We start from the raw sequence: 23397 nt of genomic DNA on the forward strand, positions 1-23397 counted from the left end.
CTGGGAAAGAAGACATGGTTGGCTCTGCGAGCCCCGGACCCCAAGTCATGCCCCCACAGACCCTGTCCTCCCCGCGGCCCGAGCCAGCCCTCACCCTGCATGATGTCCCGGATCTGCCTGAAGTCCCGGTACCGGCTACTCCGAAAGGCCCGCAGCGCCTCGTGGAAGTAGAACTTGAGCACCCAGCGGTTGACCGCCTCCTCCAGACGAGCTTCCCCCGCGCCCCGCTCTGCCGCGCCTCCCAGCCCCGGCTCGTGCCGCCCCCGTCGAGCCCTCCCGCCGCTGCGCGATGCTCGCCGGTTCGCCGCCCTCCCGCCGTTGTCGCTGCTCCCGCCTCCTCCCGCCATCGTGTTCGACCGCCGAGCGCCCTCCCCGCCGGGCCGTTTCCTTGGCTGTGACGCCATCGGGTCACGCACAACGCCCGGGCCGGAAGCAGGGCCCGCTGTTCCGGCTCCCGCAGCCATGATACCGACGAGTTTCCAAGCCGCCCGCGGGCTTCTGGGAGGGAAAGGACCGAGGTGGGGGGGGGGGTCGGTCCACCCACCTCCTTGGCATCCGTAGTTCCCGTTTTGTCTGCTGCTATGCTTGCTGGGGATTGGAGTCCAGACAGCCCAGCCAGGTGCGCTATTTTAAAGACTACGCTCCTTACTTGGGACCCTGTAAAGAATACGAAAAATAAACGCATGCATAGTGTTAGACATTTCGCAAATTGTGAAAAGCAGTACAATAGGAAAAAAGTTACTTTGTTTTGAGACAGAGTCTCACTGTGTAGTCCTGCTTGGCTTGGAACTCAAGACATAGAGTTTGAACTTGGCCTCTGTTTTGTAGTACTGATATTAAAGGAGATAGTGCCAACTTGACCAGACTTTTTAAAAAAACAAAACATGGGTTTGTTCTGGGAATTAGCTCAGGACCTAACCATTCTAGTGCAAGCACTTATCAACCGTGCACTCTCCCCTCATCCCGACCCTCGACCCTCCACCCCCCACCCCCATTAAAAATTTATTCTAAGACAGGTCCTGCAAAGTTGCCCAGGCTAGTTTTGAACTCACTTCAGAGTCCAAGTGCAACAAGGCTTTGGAGCCACTCTCTGAAGCAGTCCTAACTGTGGCAATCAAAGCTGTTTGGTGATCCCAGCCTGTTGGCCTTTCTTATCGGGAGCTAAACTATCTGCCTTCACATCCTGACAGTTCTGCTTGTTATTGTGTAAACCTTGTGGAAGTTACTTCCCCATTTGTGTACCTGTGCCCCTTTCTGTCAAGTGTACATAATAGAGGTACATCGTGGGGATTGTATTAAAATGAGCTGAATTACTGTTTCTGGTTCCTGTAGCCCAGGATTCAGCTTGTAAGAGTTCAACAGATTTGTGTGTATGTGAGTATGTCTGTGTGTGTGTGTACATGGATATCCAAGGATAACTTTTTTTTTTTTTTTTGGTTCTTTTTTTCGGAGCTGGGGACCGAACCCAGGGCCTTGCGCTTCCTAGGCAAGCGCTCTACCACTGAGCTAAATCCCCAACCCCCCAAGGATAACTTTTAGAAGTTGGTTCTTGCCTTTCATTATGTGGGTCTGAGGGATTAAAATCAAAGTCATCTGGTTTCGTCTTTGGCAAGCCTCTTTACCCACTGAACCTCTTCCTCCTCCTCCTCCTCCTCCTCCTCCTCCTCCTCCTCCTCCTCCTCCTCCTTTTTTAGAATTATTTATTTATTTTATGTATGTGAGTACACTGTAGCTCTCTTCAGACACACCGGAGGAGGGCAATGGATCCCATTTCAGATGGTTGTGAGCCACCATGTGGTTGCTGGGAATTGAACTCAGGACCTGTGGAAGAGCAGTCAGTCCTTCTAACCACTGAACCTTCTTGGTGACCTTGGATTCCAAGTACTTTTCAAGAAGATATTTTAACCAACTCATCCAATGGATGCTTGGAAAATCTATTTTTGTTCACACACAAAAATCTGATTTTAAGCTTGGTGCAGTGGTCCATGCCTTTACATCCAGTGTAAGTGTTACAGCTCTGAGCAGGAAGGTATCCTGGCAGTCAGGAGCCAAGGAATACTACAAAGTCAATGGCACAACAAGCCTCCCACACAAGAGATTTATTGGGAAGGAAGAACCCAAACTCAGGTGAGCAGCAGCAGGATACTGTACAGAAGATGGGGTTTATATAGGGTTTCTTGGGGTGAGAGTGGAGCTTTCTAGGGTGGGTTTTCAAGCCCAGAGCTTGAACTTTTTACTCTGTAGGGTGGGGGCTGGCAGGGTCTAGCCATTAGAGCAGTAGAGTATTCTGTGGATAGAACTGACTGTTGGAGATCCTCAGGGGCAAGGCCTGACTACTGTGTCACCTGTTGGGGCTTACACCCAGAACTCTTTTTCCTTTTATAATTGGATAACTTTGTTTCTTTATGGCTCTGCCCTGGCAGGGGAAGGTTTCTCTAGAAAAAGTATTACAGTTCTCCTTCAGCAGGGGAGGTTTCCACAGAGAAGGTGTTACAGCTCTGCTCTGGGAGGCATCCTGTCAGTCGGGGGCCAAAGCATACCACAAAGTCACCCTGTACAGCAAACCTCATACAAGAGATTTATTGGGAGGGAAAAAATTCCCAAAGGGTGGCTGCCTCTGCTTGGGTGAGAAGCAGCAGCGAACTGAACAGAAGGAAGACTTTATATAGGGTTTCTTGGGGTGGTGTGGGATGGAGCTCTCCAGGGTTGACATTTCCAGAATGGGGATTGGTGGGATTTCAAGGAAGTGTGTCACTGTGAAGGCAGGGTTTTGAGGTCTTAAATGCTCATGCTCCACCCAGTGTGAAACACATCCAGTTTCCTTCTTGCAGATCATGATGTAGAACTCTCAGCTCCTTCTCCAGCACCATGTCTGCCTGGATGCTGCCATGTTTCCCACCACAATGGTCATGGACAAAACCTCTGAAACTGTAAACCAGACCCAAATTAAATGTTTTCTTTTATAAGAGTTGCCTTGGTCATGGTGTCTCTTTGCATCAACAAAACCCTAAGACAATATATGTACAGATATAGAAAGCCGCAGTATGAGGAGCCCATGTGGACCCTCTAATGGCCCTGAATGTTAGTTTTCCCTCCCTAACCCATCCCTTCCATCCTGCTTCCCATTCAAGTCTCCCACTCCAGTCTCCTCTCTCTCTCCATAACAACATATTCTATTTTCCCTTCCTTGTGAAATTCCCCCTCCCAAGTCCTTTATTAGGTACCTAACCCATGTGGTTACACGAACTACAACACCCACAAGGACGGCTTAAGAGCTAGCCACCACATAAAAAAGAAAGCATCCAGATCTCTCTTTCTGGGCTTGGGTTACATCACACGGATGATTTTTTTCTTTCTAGTCCCATCACTCACTTGTGAATTTCATAATTTTTAACAGCTGAATAATATTCCACGGGGTAAATGTACCAGATTTTCTTTATTTGGTCATCTGTTGGTGGACATCTAGGCTGTTTCCAGTTTCTGGCTCTCGTGAATAGAGCAACGATTGAGTATGGTGAGCAAGTGTCTTTGTTAGCAGAGGTACAGTCATTTGGAAATATGCTCAAGAGTGACATAGCTGAGGTAGATCTATATTCCCAGCTTCCTGAGGAACCACCACACTGGTTTCTACAGTAGCTGTACAAGTTCGCACTCCTACCAACAATGAATAAATGGCCCCTTTGCCCTGCATCCTCACCAGCTTGAGCTGTCATTTGTTTTATTGATTGTGGCCATTCTGACAGATGTAAAATAAAAACCTCAAAGTCATTTTAATTTGAGTTTTCCTGATGGCTGAGGATACTAAACACTTCTTTGTTTCTCTGACATTTGTGTCACATCTTCTGAGAGCTCCTTGCTTAATTCTGTTCCCCAATTTTTTAAAGTTGTTTTTGTTTGGGCTTTTTTTTTTCTTTGAGACAGGGTTTCTTCGTGAAACCTTGGGTGTCTTAGAACTCACTCTGTAGACTAATAGGCAGGCTTAAAACTCATGGAGATCTCTTGTGGCAATTTTGGAATTTTGGTTTCTTTAAAATACAAAAATATAAGAATGTGTTTTTGTTTCTCCCAGGTGTGGAATATGGGACTGCTTCAGATTGTCCACAGCAGCTGACTGTGATTTGCCTGGTGCTCTAGCAGGGGTGTGATTCTGCCACCACAGTAGTTTGACGTTGTGCGATGTTTGGAATTCTGGGGACTTTTCAGAGGGTATATAAATGCCAGAGCCTGAGAGGTCGAGTGGGCTGTTGGTTGTGGGTTAAGTAGTTGTGTGTAGATCAAGCTTGCCCCAAGGAACTCAATACCCTAATCAGCAGGAAGTAGTCCAATGGTAACGTCATCCCCCTTCTTTTCTATCCTTGGGCGGTGGGAGAAAGAAGAACCCACAAAGTAGCAAAAGACTGGCTATAGAGATCAGCAAGAACTGGGATTAAAGGCTGTGCCACCACTGCCCATCAGTTTTTTTTCCTTGATGTTCTTTTGTTTGTTTGTTTAGTTCTTTATATAGTTTCAGTATTAAGCTACTGTCAGATTCAGATGTATAATTAGTAGAGATCTCTTCCCATTGTGTAGCCTGCCACTTTGCCTGTGTGATGGTGGCTTCTTCCATACAGAAGCTTTTCAACTTCATGAGGCCCCACCTAGTACCTGTTGGTCTTATGGCCTGTGATGTTGGTTAGACCCAGCACTCTTCTTCCCCTTCCTCTTTCTTCCTCTTCCTCCTCCCTCCTCTTGAGACAGGGTTTCTCTGAGTAACAGTCCTGACTGTTCTGGAACTTGCTTTGTAGATCAGGGTTGGCTTTGAATTCACAGATGTATTAGTCTGGGTTCTCTAGAGTCACGGAACTTATGTAATGTCTCTATATGTTAAAATTAGTAGAATGACTTACAGTCTGTGGTCCAACTAATCCAACAATGGGCAGCTGTAAATGGGTAAGAAGTCCCTTGAGGCTAGGTGTTTCGGCTGGTCTTCTGTACAAGCCAGAATCTGGAGGAAGTAGATTCCAACAGCTGTGCTGGCCAGTAAGTGCAATCACACAAAGAGGAAAGCCTCCCCTCCTCCATTGTCCTGATGTAGGCCTCCAGCAGAAGGTATGCCCCAGATTAAAGGTGGGTACCACTACAGCTGGACCTAAACTGTGCTTTATTTGGAACTTTCTCTGTCCCAGTCTAGCCTTGAATACAGAGATCTGACTGCCTTTGTCTCCTGGATTAAATGGGTGCACCACCTTGCCTGGGCATAAGCTTTTCATGGCCACTATGCCTCAAGGTCCCAATCAAAAGCTTGTGCCTTCCAGCCTCAAGATCTGGATCACAGGGTGTCTTCCATTTCTAGACTGTAGTTCATTCCAGATACTGTCAAGGTGACAACCAGGAATAGCCATCACAATCCACCCCTTGTCAACTTGAAAGGAATCATATCTCATGTTCAAATGGAAACAGTAACCAGCTCATAAATACTCCTAACATGACATAATTATCCTACGTATAACGGCAAATGCATTGTAAATTTAGATCAGGTCATCATCCCTTGGGAAACATCCTTTTCATAACAAAATAAAACATGAGCACTCATGTCACTTATAATCCTTGTTTCTGCAATCAGTCATGTGGCCTTGCATGGTATTTATAACCACCTTCCTCTACTACCCATTCTGTGTTTCCTCCATCCTCTACAAGTACCTCAGCAGGTCTTGGCTCTTTTGCTAGAGGAGTGAGCCATATCTTCATTTCTGATGGACCCGTGCCCTTGTCATCCTGCTTGGATTAGGCTGTTATAGTTTCCCATTGACTTTAATCACAGGACATGACAGTACTAAGAGATGTCCTAAGGGATCTCCTGCACTCCAGACACAATCCTTCTTGCCTCCATTATGGAGAGGCAATCCAATCTCCCCATGGTAATCTGGATCTATCACCCCTCCTAACACTGTTATTCCTTTTCTAGCCTGTTGGTTTAAGGGCATTAGAAGCCTCAAATGACCAGGAAGAAGACTAAGCTTTCAGGTCAATAGAATGTTGTGGCTCCCGGCAGAAGCATGCCCTGCTAGGCCAGCAGAACTGAGGGTGGCAGGAACAAGAAGCAAGAACATTCCTAGTGGGTCACTAGGAGTGGTAATAAGTGGGACTATTCCCTTTTCCAGCCCTTGATTCCTGGACCCACAGATCCTGGCTATGGGAGAAACTGTACCACATATTAGACTTTGATTCAAAGCATATTTTTTATTTAAAGCATATTCTGCCTTTTGGAGAACTCTGGCCTAGCCAAACAGGCTCCTGGCACATAATTGGTGCTGTAACTGTTGTCTTCAAAAGACCATTTCATCTTTCTATCAGCTGCTTCAGGATGGTGGGGAACATGGTAAGACCAGTGGATTCCATGATCATGGGCCCACTGTCACACTTCTCTGGCTGTGAAATGAGTTCCTTGGCCAAAAGTAATACTGTGTGGAATACCATGATGGTGGATAAGGCATTCTGGAAGTTCACGGATGGTGATTTTGGCAGAAACATTACGTGCAGGAAAGGCAGATCCAGAACCAAAATAAATATCTATTCCAGTAAGAATGAAAGATTGTCCTTGGGGTTGGGGATTTAGCTCAGTGGTAGAGCGCTTGCCTAGCAAGTGCAAGGCCCTAGGTTCGGTCCCCAGCTCCGAAAAAAAGAAAAAAGAAAAAAGAAAAAAGATTGTCCTTTCCACGGAGGAAGTGGTCCGGTGTAGTCAACCTGCCACCAGGTTGCTGGCTGGTCACCTCGAAAAATGGTGCCATATCTGGGGCTCAGTGTTGGTCTCCGCTGTTGGCAGATCTGGCATTCAGCAGTAGCTGTAGCTAGGTCAGCCTTACTGAGTAGAAGTCCATATTGTTGAGCTCACACATAAACCCCATCTTGGCCACCATGGCCACATCGTTTATGTGCCCATTAAGCAATGACAAAGATGGCTGGGGAAAGAGGCTGACTGTCCACACAACAGGCAGTCTTATCCACTTGATTACTGAACTCTTCCTCAGCTGAAGTCACCTTTTGGCAAGCGTTTCCATGGGACACCAATATCTTCACATGCTTTGCCCATTATAATAACTACTTTCTTTACCTTGCCTCTGGCAATTCAGTGCTGCCACCTGGCCTCTGCCACCTCGGGGGCCCAATTAAACCCATTGTCCTTAATTCTTCCAATTGAGCAGCAGGCTCTCCAACACTAAGGAGACAAGGAAAGGGTGACAACAAAATTTAAATGAGCTGGTGCCCCTCTCTCCAGTTTGCGTCTTATAGGATGAAGAGCATGTCTTTCAGGCCTTCTCATTATGGAGGATTAGGTTTTGCACAGTGTTCCCACTCTAGCACTGCAGTTTCCCTGAGCCTGAAAAATCCCTTCATCAACACTAAGCTAAGAAAAAAAGAAATCAAGCATCTCCAACTCCTTTTCAGGAGGCCATCTTTTGATAAATGCTTCAGCCAACCGTTCAAATAAACTTCTGACACCTTTTTCAATTGCATGGGTTTCTATATTAAATCTAGAATCCAGCCTAGGCTGGCCTCAAACCCCTGAGCCTCCCATGCTTCCATTCCCAAGTGCTGGTATTCCAGAACACCTGGAGCGGGTCTAATTTTTTAAAAGTCTCAGTGTCTCATAGTTGAACCAATGTCCTCCTCTAGCTACTGTAAAAGTGACTTTTACTCGTCTGCCATAATTGTCATCTCCGAGGCTTACTACCTCAGACTTTTACCCTAAGCCTAGTCCTGGAAACTTCTAGCTTCCATACACTCTAATCTAGGCCTCGAATATTTTCAGCCTCTGAGACTTGCTGCTGAATAAGCTCACCCTTTCTAGTTCTCTCTGAGCTCTGACTGAATGGTTCAACTCAGCTGTTCTGCTCAAAAATCCTCTCAAGGCTGACTGATTCTGATTCAGTCTCCCCCTTCTCCCCCCAGCCTCTCCTGAATTGCTCAGCTTGGCCTCATACGAACTTTGGCAATCTGTTCTAATCTTCTGGCTCCTTCTCATTCTCTGGTTCATTCTGTCTTCACTGTGTCTAGCTTGTTCTCTCCGCAAACTGTCTCTGTACCACTGTCTTGGTTAAAACTGCCTTCTCCCTTTTTCTCTGCAAGGCTCCCTCTTAAGTAGCTTCCCTTTCCTCTATTCTCCTGAGAGTTGGGCATATGCTATTCTGTAAGACCTCTGATTTTCTGCCACTCAATTAGACATCACTTTCAAATACGGGTGCTTCCTTGTACAAACTAATTTTACCTTTGTTGTTTGGGATTAAAGGGCTGAGGCACACACAACTAGAAATGGTTTTTCCAGTAAACAACACAATCTTGGGGTTCCCGGTGTGACCAAACATCCTGCAACCATCTACCACAAATACCCAGAAAAGTCTAGGGAACTACTTTGTGGAGTTCGGTTACTTCTTGTGCTACAGTATTCTCCAGCAGGGGGCAGAGTGGTGTAGGGGAAAGGTCGCCGTGGCTGGGTTAAGAACCGGCAAGCCTTAGATCTCCGCTTGCTTTACTTGGGTCAAAATTGCTTGACTTGGGTCAAAATTTAAGTTTTGGGAGTCTAATTGTTCCCATCTACTTGAGAGGCCAGTGTACCAAACAGACAACTTATACAGCTGTAGGTAGGATGCGAACATGAAATACGACCGAATTCCAGAGCGATCAACAATGCTTCTTTTTGTTTTTGCCGATCTGTAAATGCAAATGTGTGTATGTGTGTTTGTATGTGTGCAGATATGTGTGTGTCCATGTGTGCACAGCATGTGGGTAGGCATGAGGTTGACATAGGAATCTTTATTTTACTTTTATTTTGTTGTTTTTGCTTTGGAGACAGAATCTCACGAGGTAGCCAGTCTGGCCACACTCTGGAACTCACTTTGTAGACCAGGCTGTATTTGAACTCACAGAGATTTGCCTGCCTCTGCTTCTTCTCAAGTACTGGGATTGGAGGCATGGTTACCCAGGCGTAGCACAGTTTTAAAAGTCAGTAATGTGGGGGTTGGGGATTTAGCTCAGCGGTAGAGCGCTTGCCTAGGAAGCGCAAGGCCCTGGGTTAAAAAAAAGAAAAGAAAAAAAAAAAAGTCAGTAATGTTCATTGTCAGGGAAGGTGCTTTCGGCACCATTGATGGTGGGAGTGTCAATCGATAGCCAATCAATACAACCTTTAAAGACAGAAACTCAGAAAAGGAACGAGCCATCATGAGCTACACAGATTCCATTTTTAGAAATTATTCCTGGAGGAAGAATCATGAATGGGCACAGGTTAAGGATTTTCATCGGGGATCACTTTTTTTTTTTTTTTTATTAACTTGAGTGTTTCTTATTTACATTTCGAGTGTTATTCCCTTTCCCGGTTTCCGGGCAAACATCCCCCTAATCCCTCCCCCTCCCCTTCTTTATGGTTGTTCCCCTCCCCATCCTCTCCCCATTGCCGCCCTCCCCCCAACAATCACGTTCACTGGGGGTTCAGTCTTAGCAGGACCAAGGGCTTCCCCTTCCACTGGTGCTCTTACTAGGATATTCATTGCTACCTATGAGGTCAGAGTCCAGGGTCAGTCCATGTATAGTCTTTAGGTAGTGCCTTAGTCCCTGGAAGCTCTGGTTGGTTGGCATTGTTGTTCATAAGGGGTCTCGAGCTCCTTCAAGCTCTTCGAGTTCTTTCTCTGATTCCTTCAACAGGGGTCCCATTCTCAGTTCAGTGGTTTGCTGCTGGCATTCGCCTCTGTATTTGCTGTATTCTGGCTGTGTCTCTCAGGAGCGATCTACATCCGGCTCCTGTCGGTCTGCACTTCTTTGCTTCATCCATCTTGTCTAATTGGATGGCTGTATATGTATGGGCCACATGTGGGGCAGGCTCTGAATGGGTGTTCCTTCTGTGTCTGTTTTAATCTTTGCCTCTCTATTCCCTGCCAAGGGTATTCTTGTTCCCCTTTTAAAGAAGGAGTGAAGCATTCACATTTTGATCATCCGTCTTGAGTTTCATTTGTTCTAGGCATCTAGGGTAATTCAAGCATTTGGGCTAATAGCCACTTATCAATGAGTGCATACCATGTGTGTTTTTCTGTGATTGGGTTACCTCACTCAGGATGATATTTTCCAGTTCCAACCATTTGCCTACGAATTTCATAAAGTCATTGTTTTTTTTTTTTGTTTTGTTTTTGTTTTTGGTTTTGGTTCTTTTTTTCGGAGCTGGGGACCGAACCCAGGGCCTTGCGCTTCCTAGGCAAGCGCTCTACCACTGAGCTAAATCCCCAAGCCCCCAAAGTCATTGTTTTTGATAGCTGAGTAATATTCCATTGTGTAGATGTACCACATTTTCTGTATCCATTCCTCTGTTGAAGGGCATCTGGGTTCTTTCCAGCTTCTGGCTATTATAAATAAGGCTGCTATGAACATAGTGGAGCACGTGTCTTTTTTATATGTTGGGGCATCTTTTGGGTATATGCCCAAGAGAGGTATAGCTGGATCCTCAGGCAGTTCAATGTCCAATTTTCTGAGGAACCTCCTTGGGGATCACTTATAATTTAGAAAAAATACAACAGAAAAGGTCTGATAATAGAATTATTAAATAAATCACGGTATGGGTCATACTTAGGAATCTTATTCTGTGATTAAAAGACCGGCATCCCTGTCTAACTAACTAACTAACTAACTAACTAACTAACTGCCCTACAATTATTTCATGGTCAATATATAAAGGAAAAAGAATAGAGCAATACAAATTTAATATATAAAATATTCCTGGCTCATGGGCTACTGATGCCTGTCTGTAACCTCAGCTGAGGCAGAAGGATCTCAAGTTCTAGGCCTGTTTGGCTACAGAGCTGGTTCATCTCAAGTTGCCTGGGCAACTTATAAGACTTTCAGTCAAAATAAAAGTTAAAAAAAAAAAGCCTCCTCTTTCTCCAATGTGAGTCTGCAGTCATTAATACCACTGCAAAAGTAGTTTCCTTGCCCTTCACAGTCAATGGGAGCACAAATCACCCACGTCCACATGGCCTCTGGCATCAGCAGGTGCCACGGGCAGGCCTCAGCTAGGTCTCGGGAGGCTGTACAGACCACATCTACTTCGTCTCAGGTGGCTGCACAGACCATTCACATACACATGATCCCTGGTGGCAGCACAGTTCATAGACATCATCTACATGGCTTCAGGTGACGAAAGCAGACCACGAACATCTATACGGCCTTCAGTGGTAACACAGGCCATGGACCACGGACCGTAACGTGACCTCCTGTGAGAGCACAGACTACGAACATCCACCTGGCCCTCCATGGTAGCATGGCCCGCTGTTGGGTTACCTTACTCAGATGGTGTGAAGGTGTGTCTCTATTTTTCAATCGTCAATTCTGCACAGGCAGAGAATTAAATGCTGATTGGTTGTAATAAAGATCTGACGGCCAATAGCTGGAGCAGGAAGTGGAGGGCAGAACTTCCGGGCAGACAGTCTGTCTCAGGGAAGAAAGCAGAAGTGAGAGGTTTGGAAAGTGGACATGGAGGGGAAAGAACAGACACCGACCCCAGTGGAGCAGAGAAAGGTATAGAGCTAATCACGTGGCTGGCTGTACACTAGATAGTTGGGTTAAGTTAGTTGAGCTAGCTGGGAGACTGCCCTAGTAAAAGCCCGAGCTTTAAAAGATTAGAAGACCTCTTGTCTTACACTGCTGGCAGGTAGGGAAAGTTCCCCCATAGGCCTCGGACATTGACATGGACTCCAGCGGCAGCCCAGAATATCAGTATAAACCCCATTATGCTTCAACACTGCTTGGAGCAGCTGCCGGATCTCGGACACCAGCATGGCGTCTGAGAAAAGCACATACCATGGAGACCCTTCAAGGAGGTCCAATCCAGAAAATGAATCATTCTTCATCTGGGGCAAGGGTGATCGTGCGGCTGGGCAGTGTGCTCTGGGACTGAGTCTGTGCAAGCTCCAGGCTGTTGCACACCAACCTTCTGACCCTACTAAACAATGACGTGTCCCCTGTCAATCGTTTCCACAGCCGGAAACCCTCTCTCACCTGTCACCGATCGAGCTCTAGTTCCATCTCTCTCCACCAGGCACACACCAGTTCACCCCTCTGCCTTTCCCACCTCTCCATCACATATTTGTTCGTCGTGATGGCATTGGAAGCCGCAGTGTGTCACACAGTATTTATCACCCCCCCCTCCCTGCTCCCAAACAGCTTTACATGAAAATATTCATTGTAAGGAGTCGTTGGTTTGGTTCAAGGTTTATGGTTTCTAAAGCACTATGAATCCTGAACCATTGCTGTGACACATCACACATATCCTGCTGTTGTCCTGAGTCAGGGTGATCTTGCCGCTAGGCAGGGCACCTGGGGCAGGTTTTTGTGCAAGCTCTAGGATACTGCTGCACCTCTTCCTGCAGCCCCAGGCTCAGCGGGGCTGAACCTTTGTGCTTGTAGACTGCAGACAGCACCATCGCCCTGTGTCCTTCATCTCCCAGTAGGGGAGGCAGCTCACTGCATAAGCCCTAGGCCAGACCCCAGGGACCAGCCTGGGACCAGCAGTTCCCAGCCATATCCTGTAATGACGTCTGCTCCTCCATGTGCTCCAGAAGCTCACAGACAGAGTAGACGTTGGAGTGGACGGACTCCAAACACTGGATCTGGGCTGAGAAGAAAGCCAAGTTGTTGAAAAAAAAAAAGAGTACATGTTTTTAATTTCAGCACTCAGGAGGCAGAGATTGGCAGATTTCTGTAAATTTGAGGCTAGCCTGATCTATGGAGGGCTACATTAAAACAAAACAAAAGGGGTTGGGGATTTAGCTCAGTGGTAGAGCGCTTGCCTAGCAAGCGCAGGGCCCTGGGTTCGGTCCCCAGCTCCGAAAAAAAAAAAAAAAAAAAGAAACAAAAAAAACCCCCCCAAAAAACAAAAACCATTACATGGGATGCTGGAGCGATAGCTCGGCCATTAAGAACACTGGTTCCTCCCCAACTCCCCAGGACCCACATGGTAACATGATTACCATCAATAACTCCAGTTCCAGAGGGTTCAAAGGCCTCTGTGGGCTCTGCATGCACATAGTACAGACATACATGTAGGAATCACACATAAGCATGCACACAGACACACACACACATACAAAAATTTTTTTTTAAAGTCTGGGATTTTTCTTAGCTCATTTGTTAGGGTGTTTGCATAGCATGCATGAGTCCCAGGATTGCAGAAAACTGGACATGGTAGCACTCGGTTTAAATCTTATCTATTTTAAAATCCAAGTTCAATTTAATTATTGAGAGACAAAAAATCTCACCACATAGCCTTTGTTTTGGGGACCTGGGATTAGAACCCTGGACTTTGAACATGCTAAGGATAGTCACTACCAGCAAGTGACATTCTCCCACCCTAAATTTGATTTTAAATTCAAACCTGCTTGATAGCAGTAAGATAAAATGACGAGGGATTTGATTAATGTTTTTGAAGTTCGTATAAACAGAATCTCACGCTGAGCACATCTTCTGTCTGGTTTCTTTTGCACATTGTCTTTGAGATCGATCCATGCAGCTTCTTTTTATAGCTGAGTATTGTGTTTCTTTGTGTGAAAGTCCACAATTTTACCCATCCATTCTCTTGTTGATAGACATTTGGATTGTTGCCAGTTTTGGACAATTAGGAAAAAGACTGCTATGAATATGCTAATTCTAGTTTAAAGAAAAAAAATGTACAAATCAAACTTTTAGATGTTAGCTGGAGACTGCTCACAGAGAGGGATACGTCATTTTAGGTGGCAGTTTCTTTTCTGTATTGTGGGAAAAAGAAAACAAGGCCAGATTCATCTTCTCAGTCCTTACTTGTTCCTCAATCCATCACTTGTTCTCCTTACTTTAGCCCAGTGACAGGGTGGGAGGAACACACTTGTGGTTGTCGAAAATATCCTCTATCTGGGTCTGGATAGTTAAGAGTAGCCAGTGCTCTTTGTCAGGTTCGATTCCCAGCACACACATGGCAGCTCACAGCTCACATTTGCCTATAACTACAGCTCTAGGAGATCTGACACCCTCACACAGACATACACGCAGGCAAAAACCGTTCAGAAGATAAAAAAATAAATAAATCACTTAATTACTTTTAACAAAAGAAAGAAAAATATTTCTATCAAGCACTCTGTGGTTTATCTCTAAAACTTAAAACATTGTTGTGGGGCTGGAGAGATGGCTCAGCGGTTAAGAGCACCCGACTGCTCTTCCAGAGGTCATGAGTTCAATTCCCAGCAACCACATGGTGGCTCACAACCATCTGTAAAGAGATCCGATGCCCTCTTCTGGTGTATCTGAAGACAGCTATAGTGTACTTATATATAATAAATAAATAAATCTTTAAAAAAAAAAAAACATTGTTGTAAAATTGTGTGTGTGTGTGTGTGTGTGTGTGTGTGTGTGTGTGTGTGTGTGTCTCGCTCGCACAGGCACCCTCATATGAGTGCTTTCCTTGTAAGCAGAGCTGGCTGTGGAGGTCAGAGGAGGGTCTGGCTCCCCTGGAGCTGCAGCGACAGGTGTTGCCAGCTACCCAACAGTCCTTTGCAAGAGCAGCCTGTACTCTTGTTGGGCATCTCTCCAGGCCTTCGGTGCAATCTATTTTATTCTCTTTTTAAAAATAAGTTTGTTGTGGCTTAGCAGGGAGTGACAGGAAGCTAACTAGGAGTTCAAGATCAGCCTGGACTACATAATAGGACTGTCTCAAAACAACAACAACAACAACAACAACAACAACAAGAAGCGTGGCCTAAGGTTAGGAACACCTGTCTCCCATTGCTCTTGAAGAGCACCTGAGTGACCCCAGGACACCCACACAGTGGGTCTCAACCATCCCTAACTTCAGTTCCAGCAGATCCAGCATCTTCTGACCTCCAAGAGGATCAGGCAAGTATATGGTTTATATATATACCTGCAGACACAAACATTCTTGCCTACAAAATACAATAAATATAAACATTAAAATAATAATAATAATAAACATAAAAGGGGTGGTGGCACATGCCTTTTTAAAATTCTTTTTCTCATTGAAAATTTTTTTCACACAACATGTTTTGATTGTTTCTCCTTCCCTCAATCCCTCCCAGATCTTCCCAAATTTCCTGTCTTTATTTTTCCTTTTTTCTTCCTTTCTCTTTCAGAAACAAGCAGAAACCAAAGAAACAATTTCAAAGCTCCCCACAAAATACACAAAAAAATGAAAATAAGAATAAACAAGAAAAAAGCTAAAACAAAGTAAAATGAAGCAAAAAGTTCACAAAAGTACTATTGATTTTATTTCCCCAAGGCTTGGGGCTGCTCTGGAGTATGGTTGATATACAAAATAAAGCTCTATTGGAGAAAACTGGTTTTCCTTTACCAGACGGTGTCAATTGCAGATAGCTTCTGGGTTAGGGGTGGGATCCTGTCTGGCTTGAGCTTCAGGCTAGATCAGCTTTGTCTACAGAGAGAGGACTTGGCTCAAACCACCAACCAACAACAATAAATAGGGGGGCTGGAGAGATAGATGACTTGGTGTTTAAGAGCACTTGCTGCTCTCACCGAGAACCTGAGTTCAGATCCCAGCATCCTCTGGGGGCGGTTCGCATCCATCTGCCTGTAACTCCAGTGCCTGGGGCTCAGAAGCAGCCTCTGGTTTTCATGGTTATCTCTATGGTGCCATAGTCACATGCACATACCCACACAAAGACACATATCTACATACACATAATAAAAAATAATAAAATATTTCAAAAGCAAACAATGTGTTTGCATGCATTTGCGGTGTGTGTGTGTGTGTGTGTGTGTGTGTGTGTGTGTGTATGTGTGTGTATGTGTGTGTGTGTGTGTGTGTGGTGTGCGTACAGGTTTGTGTGGAGGCCAGTGGAGAATTCCAGGAGCCAAAATGCTCTCTCACCGGCCTGGAGCTCACTAAGTAGGCCAGGCTGTGAGCATCGAAGAATCCACCTCTTTCTGCTTTCTCAGCACAGGACTACAGTCACACCCAACATTTTACAAGGGTTTTGGGGATCTAATTCAAGGCTCTGAATTTGCAACGCCTGCACTTTACAAACTGTCGCCCTAGCCCTCAAACTATAGAGTTTGAACTTTCAGTCTTTAAAAAGGATGAGCCTGAGTGAGAGGCTGACTGTGTGGCATCGTGGGTGTGTGTGGAGATCAGAGGACAACTTTCAGGAGTCAGTTCACTCCTTCCACCATGAAAGTCAGGTCATCAGGCTTGTGTTAAAGGTGCCTTTACCACCTGAGCCGTCTTTCCCTCCCACAACGGCCCCATCCCCAAGACTCAAGAGACTCAAGATGTAGCCATGCTTGGACAGAAACTCACTATATGCACAGGTTAAACTCAGAGATCTGCCTGCCTCTGCCTCAAACTACAGACTCAAAGCGGCCTTTATTGGCCTCGACTTATTTTGTAGCCTAGGATGGCCTTGAATTTTCTTTCTTTTTTTTTGGTTCTGTTTTTCGGAGCTGGGGACCGAACCCAGGGCCTTGCGCTTCCTAGGCAAGCGCTCTACCACTGAGCTAAACCCCCAACCCCGGCCTTGAATTTTCTTCTTTTTTTTTTTGGTTCTTTTTTTTTTTTTTCGGAGCTGGGGACCGAACCCAGGGCCTTGCGCTTCCTAGGCAAGCAGCGCTCTACCGCTGAGCTAAATCCCCAACCCCTGGCCCAACCCCCGGCCTTGAATTTTCTAATCCTCCTATGTACACCACATTGGTTTTTTATGGCACTGGTCTGGAACCCCAGGCCTTACACACGCTAGGCAAGCATTCTACTGTCAGAGCTCTGAACTACAGCCTCAGCCCCATGTGTAAACTTTTATCTAATCTCGATGTTTGAGACGGGCATAAAATAGGGCTCAGGTGCATCTTACTCCTCTATCGGGTTCATTGACCTTTGTTTAAAAAAAAGCGCTTACCTAGGAAGCACAAGGCCCTGGGTTCGGTCCCCAGCTCCGAAAAAAAAAAAAAGAACCAAAAAAAAAAAAAAAACAAAAAACAAAAAAAAACAACCCTTTCCAGGGCTAACAGACGAGTTGCTCAGAGTTTAAGAATATACACTGTTGGGGGGCGGGGGATTTAGCTCAGCGGTAGAGCGCTTACCTAGGAAGCACAAGGCCCTGGGTTCGGTCCCCAGCTCCGAAAAAAAGAACCAAAAAAAAAAAAAAAAAAAAGAATATACACTTTATACACTGTTGGGCTGGAGAGATGGCTCAGTGGTTAAGAGCATTGACTGGTCTTCCAGAGGTCCTGAGTTCAAATCCCAGCAACCACATGGTGGCTCATAACCATCTGTAATGAGATCTGATGCCCTCTTCTGGTGTCTGAAGACAGCTACAGTGTACTTCTATATAATAAATCTTTAAAAAAAAAAAAAAAGAATATACACTGTTCTTGCAAAAGACCCAGGTTTAGTTCCCAGCACCCACATGGTACCTCACAACTACTTGTAAATCTAGTTCCAGGCGATCTATTTCTGATCTCCATGGATACCTGCACACACAAGATTCTGGTCTCCATGGATAACTGCACACAGGTAATATACATCAACTCACATAAGCACATACAACATACACATAAAAAAAAAAAAAAAAAACCCCAAGGGGCTGGGGATTTAGCTCAGTGGTAGAGCGCTTACCTAGGAAGCACAAGGCCCTGGGTTCGGTCCCCAAAAAAAACAAACAAAACAAAACAAAACAAAAACCCCAAAGACAAAAATCTCTCGGGGGCTGGGGATTTAGCTCAGCGGTAGAGCGCTTGCCTAGCGAGCGCAAGGCCCTAGGTTCGGTCCCCAGCTCCGAAAAAAAAGAAAAAAGAAAAAGAGAAAAAAAAAAATCTCTCATTTTCTGAAGTGCCACCTTCGTTATGGATTAAGAGGCCCAGGTATAGACCTGTTTCTAGCCCTACAGAAATTAGAAAGTTAATTGAGTGTGCAAGAAAAAAAAGTGAAGCCCACTGACTAAACAGCCTGTGGGGGCTTTAGTCATTTAAATCCCTTGGATCCCTGGACTCCTGGGAGATCAAACAGGATGGCACAGGAAAGCAGCTAGACATTCTGACCCGGGAAACCTCAGGCGGCAGTAGTAATATTTTTTCCTTTTGTTGTTACATTTCAAGTGTCGCGGAGCACATGGAAACAACACCCACTTGGGGCAGGAAATGCCAGGGAAAGCGCCCAGAGGACGTGACATTTGGGTGGGTAATGAGTGACGGTGAAATCTGTCATCTCTTTTTATGACTGCAATCTGCTGTGTACGGAGCGTTTCCCACCCGCGTTTCACCTACATTATGTCTTATCTGATTTAGAAGGGCCCAGAGGGACTGTGTCCCGCCCCCTCCCAACCCCTCGCCTCAGAAGATCTAGAGCTGGTGCTGCCTCTGGGGTTGTCAGACTCAGCTGTGCTTCATAAAGGCCTGGGCTGGGCCTTTAAATTTTTTTGTAACTGTAGTGCCACAGGATTCCTGAGTTTCACCCACACGCGGCTCCCTCCCTGAGCCCCAGCTGGCTGCCAACACCTACACCAACAAGCTAACCCCCAGCATCACCGCCCTTGGGGCTGTGTCGAAACTCACACCACACACCCCCACACCAATCTTTGCTCTGGAAGAAGAGCAAAGGGTCTCGGCCTTGACTTGGGGATCAGGAAACAGAAGCTGCCCCGTAGCAAGAAGGGGAGGATGATGGTTGTTCATACAGGGCACTGTGCATCGGAATCATGGGAGAGCCCTTCCAAGTATGAGTCCTGTTTCCTTCCCTGGCTGGGAGATGAGAATGGAGTTCACAGAAGGTAGCTATGGATTTCCAGTGAACCTCCCTGGGACGTTCTGTTCTCGATGTCCCCGCAGGTTTGGAAACGGTAGTATTACTAAACACCTGGACCTATTCTTCATTAAAAAGGTTAGATTGAGGGGTTGGGGATTTAGCTCAGTGGTAGAGCGCTTGCCTAGGAAGCGCAAGGCCCTGGGTTCAGTCCCCAGCTCCGAAAAAAAGAACCAAAAAAAAAAAAAAAAAAAAAAGGTTAGATTGAGTCAGGTGTGGGAACCCATGTCTGTAATGCTGGCACGTGAAGGACGTGGCGGGAGGATGGGTGGGTTTGAGGCAGTCCAGAGCTACATATAAAAACTTCTTAAAAACTGTGTGTGTGTGTATGTATGTATGTACATGCCTGCATACAAAGGCACATATAGCTCATATTCACACACACAAAGAAAGGATTATTAATGATAATTGGCAGAAGAAAATGGAACAGATACAGGGAAGAGTTTCTTGTGTGCCTTTATGTCTTTCCATGGTGTTAAACATTTAGCCTCAGAAATTACTGTGGTTTTTTTGACTGGGGATGGTGGCACATGTCTTTAAATTCAGCTTTCAGCAGATCTCTGAGTTCGAGGCCAGCCTGGTCTACAGAGTGAGTTCCAAAACAGCAAGGGTTACACAGAGAAACCCTGTATCAAACAAAACAAAGAAAAAAGAAAGAAAAACAAAGAGAGAGCCATTGCAAGCTAAGGATGTAGCTCAGTTGGCAGAAGGCAGAACCCATTACCAAGAGTATATGGGTTCTATTGTCAGAACCACGGAAACCAGGCACAGTAGCGTACCCCTATAATCCCACCCTCTAAAGGTGGAGGCAGAAAGACCAGACGTTCAAGGTAATCCTTGGCTTCCAGTGAGTTTGAGGCTAGTGTCCATCCAGAGTCACAGAGACTTTGTCTAAAACAATACATACCTGCTGCATACTTTCATATATATTTACACTTTGAGAAAAGTTCCATATAGCCTCCGGATCCTGTGAACTGTTTTCCTTCCAGCAGGGGGCAGCAATCGTACTAAACTGAGGGTTGGTGTCCGCAGGTTTCCAGTCGCAGGCCCAAATACCGTCCACCACACTAGAAGGGAAACAAAAGGCAAGAACCACAGAAAGCTTCAGGTGCCAGAGGAATTGTTGAATAAAACATGTCCCCATACGGTTCTTTTACTGATTCTGAAAACCTGATTTTGCCCTGAAGCTCAGTTTTCTCATCTGATAAATTAGTTCTATGGATTTGCTGAATTCACTTTAAAAAGCTCTCTTTGCATTTGTCAAAAAACAAAACAAAATAAAACAAAAACAAAAACCAAAGAACAAATCAAACCAAACCCATTTTAAGCTGGATGTGGTGGCACACACCCTTAGTTTCAGTACATGAGAGGCAGAGGCAGGCAGGTCTCTGAGTTCCAGGCCAGCCTGGTCTATAGAGCAAGTTCCAGGACAGCTGGGACTATACAGAAAAATCAGGTCTCTAAAAACACCAAACAAACAAACAAATAAATAAAACCTTAGCTAGGTGTGGTGGTCCATGCCTTGCAGCATTCAGAAGGCAAAAGTAGGCAGATCTCTCTGAGTTAGAGGATAGTCTGGTCTACACAGTAAGTTCCAGGCCAGCCAGTACAACACGGAGATAATCTGACTTAAAGGAAAAAACAAAACCAAGAGCAAACCCCAAAAACCTTTACAAATCAAAATCAGCATCAGGAAGAAACAAGCCCCAGTGCCCTCTGAAATTAATTGGCTTATCAAATTATTTGCTTGGCAGACCTCAGCTGATCAGGATGAATTATTGGCAGTTTATCTTTCAAATACTAATTTTTGGGGGGTGGGGTGGTGGGGCTGTTAGCATTTACTCAAATCACTAATGGAGAAAAAGAGCCCTTCCACTCTATAAATGTTTAGCACGTATGCAAAGGTCGTAGATCTGGTGCTCAGGACTCACACACGGGCTTACAAAAGGATCTTGAGTGGCCAAATTAAACAGCAGGCACTTGTAGGGAAATAAACACAGGTTAAAATTTAGCCACAGTGATCTGTTCTTGCCGCTCTGTTCTTCTCAGTGGGAGGAGATGAGGGGGTGAGATGGAGCTCCGGTCATGGTAGCAAGAACCCTGCTGCCACCTCAGAAAACACTTTCTATGTAAGCGTATGCATTATGCACTACACGTCTTTACACACGCATGGCATTTGTACTTCTCCAGCTTCCTTCATACTTCAACAGCAATGTTCTTATAGATGGCTAAAAAAAATCATAATACTATCTTCTCTGTGTGTACGTATGTGTATGTATGTGTCTGTGTGTGCAAGTGTGTGTGAGTGTATATATGTGTGTGCACGTGTGTATGTGTGTTTATATGGGTGTATGTATGGATGTGTACAAGTGTGTGCATGTGTGCATGTGTGTGTGTGTGTGTGTGTGTGTGTGTGTGAGAACAGGTAATAGGAACAGAACTCAGGGTCCATTACATGCAAGGCAAGTGCTCTATTATTAAGCTACATCCCCAGCTCTTTTGATTTATATTTTCTATTTTTTTTTTTGAGACAAGATATCACTAAGTTGTCCAGGGGAGCCTTGAGCTCTCTCTAAAACCTAGGCAGGCCTTGAACTTGTGTCCATCCTGCCTCAGCCTACTGAGTGCTAGGGTTACAGGTGTAAAACACCACAGCCAGCCCTGTAACTATAATTTGATTGTACTGGGATATCTTCAGGAAAAACTGACACTGTAAAGGAGCCTCAGTTTCCAAGGTCACACAGGAACTTGGGCTAGGTCTCTGTGCAGGAGACCTGGGCATCCAGAATGGACCCAGGATGAGATAGTTAAGACAGGCAGGCCCAAGAATCATCTGAATACTGGTATACCATTGCTGTGGTGTGTTCTCTGAGATCTCATGCTGGTCCAAAATGAATTTAATTACACACTGTACTCATTTAAAAAAGGGAAAGAGGTCTGTTTTTATTTCTTTGTACATACGTGCGTTTGTATGAGTGTATACCATGTATGTATGTGAGTGAAAGACCAGAAGAGGTGTCAGATCCAGAGTTACACATGCCTGTGAACTGCCGGAACTGTAGAATTGTAGGTACTGGGAACAGAACTCTGGTCCTCTGTAAGAGCCATCTTAACTACCAATCCACTTGACGATATACTGATTGTTTCTTCTTAGTCCCTTGCTCCTGTGTGAGCTCCTGAGCATTTATTTGTGCACACTGTTTAGAGGAGCCCAGGTGTCAGCCTCTGGCTTTCTGGCTGGCGCTGAGGGACTCCTCTGCTCTTCACCTGCATATGGTTGTAGGCGTGCCTAGAGGGGCACTACTGCCTCCGGCTTTCCCTGGCTTCTTGGGCAAGCAGTTTCATCCACTGGGGCATCTCCTCAGCTCCGAACTAAAACCGTCATAAAACTTTAAGTACAGGAGGGGCCGCACGTGACCTTATTCTGTAAGCATTTCCTGTTCTTGCCAGCTTGTTTACTGTTTTCTCCCAAACACTGGCTCACCTTCTTTATTCTCAGTCAAGGGCACTGCTTTGAAACGTTACAGTGTCCGGTGTCCTTCAGAGTCAGGCTTGGCACGAGGGCCTGTGAATTCTTTCATCTGAAACCCTCTTTGGCCTGCCAGGCATACACAAGCCTACAGTCCAACTCTAGAACCTGCTGCGAACTCACTGCCCCTGGAAACCTTCCCTGCTGACCTTTCACCCTTCCACTCTGTTCTGTGCTACAGATGCAAAGAGGTAGTAGAGATATGACCTGGGAAGGAGCCTTAAGACTGTGTTGCCTGGACGTTAATTCTGGTTCTTTCCATTTTGGGTAGTATGGCTTTATGAAGCAAGCAGGGGCTCTGGAATCTGTCTGGCATGCACCCTTGGGAGTTCTCGGATTCATTCTCCTGTCCCCTGTCACCTTGGAAATAGTTCTTCCTTCTTGTCGGCTCTTGTCTTCTACCTCAGCTTCTCCAAGAGTGGAAGAACAGGTTTCTTTTACCTTCCCAAAGCACAATAAAGCCCAAACCACCATCCCATTGTGTTCTTGGCGTTCTCATCTGTCAGTGGAGGATAATTATAGTCCTTCCTCCTTGTATTCTTGTAGGAATGAAATAACATCAGGCATGCATCCAGAAGTGGCACCTGGCAGGTTGCTTTACACCGGGTTGCTCTAAATCTATTCCAAGTACAATTCCTTGGTGGCTGACTTTTTGGGCTGCAGAGGCCACCTTCCCCATGACTCTCGAAGTGATGGCTCTATTTATGTTTCCCTTCCATGTGTAGAGGGAGAAGGAGGGCGGGAGGCACCTGTTTTGTTGGCACCGAGGGAGGCAGAGCAATGGTATTCTGGGATCAGGAGTCTGACACAGCTTAGCGGTTCTGAAGCTTCTGGATGGAGACAACACCGTCAGCTGGTACCACAGTATTTTGGGAGCCATTCTCAGGTATTTAGTCCAAAGTCTATTTCTTCAACTTTCCATCATAAATTAGCACGAGAAAAAAAAATCTGTCAACTGCAACTGAGGGGAAAAAAATCAATTGTTATTTAAAAACTTTGTTGAGGTAAAAGAAAGTATAGGGTACATAGACGAAGGAAGAAATCAAACTGTGTTTAC

At 45.5% G+C, this 23397-nt stretch overlaps 1 protein-coding gene across 4 annotated transcripts in view; it reads right to left on the reverse strand.

Moving 5' to 3' along the window:
* The window catches only part of Terf2 (telomeric repeat binding factor 2), a 28536-nt gene extending 27844 nt beyond the window's left edge, over positions 1-692 (reverse strand). For 2 of the 4 annotated variants that reach the window (XR_005496666.2, XM_039097857.2), the window contains exon 1: positions 95-692. Coding sequence is in view for 3 of the 4 variants with exons in the window: in XM_039097857.2 (XP_038953785.1) it covers positions 95-464 (370 nt within the window). In the remaining variant the exon portion in view is untranslated. The remainder of the gene's footprint in view (positions 1-94) is intronic. The other 2 variants (NM_001108448.1, NM_001242355.1) reach the window with 2 other exon arrangements.
* Positions 693-23397: the final 22705 nt, after the last annotated feature.

Source organism: Rattus norvegicus, chromosome 19, assembly GCF_036323735.1.
Source record: "Rattus norvegicus strain BN/NHsdMcwi chromosome 19, GRCr8, whole genome shotgun sequence".
NCBI lineage: Eukaryota > Metazoa > Chordata > Mammalia > Rodentia > Muridae > Rattus > Rattus norvegicus.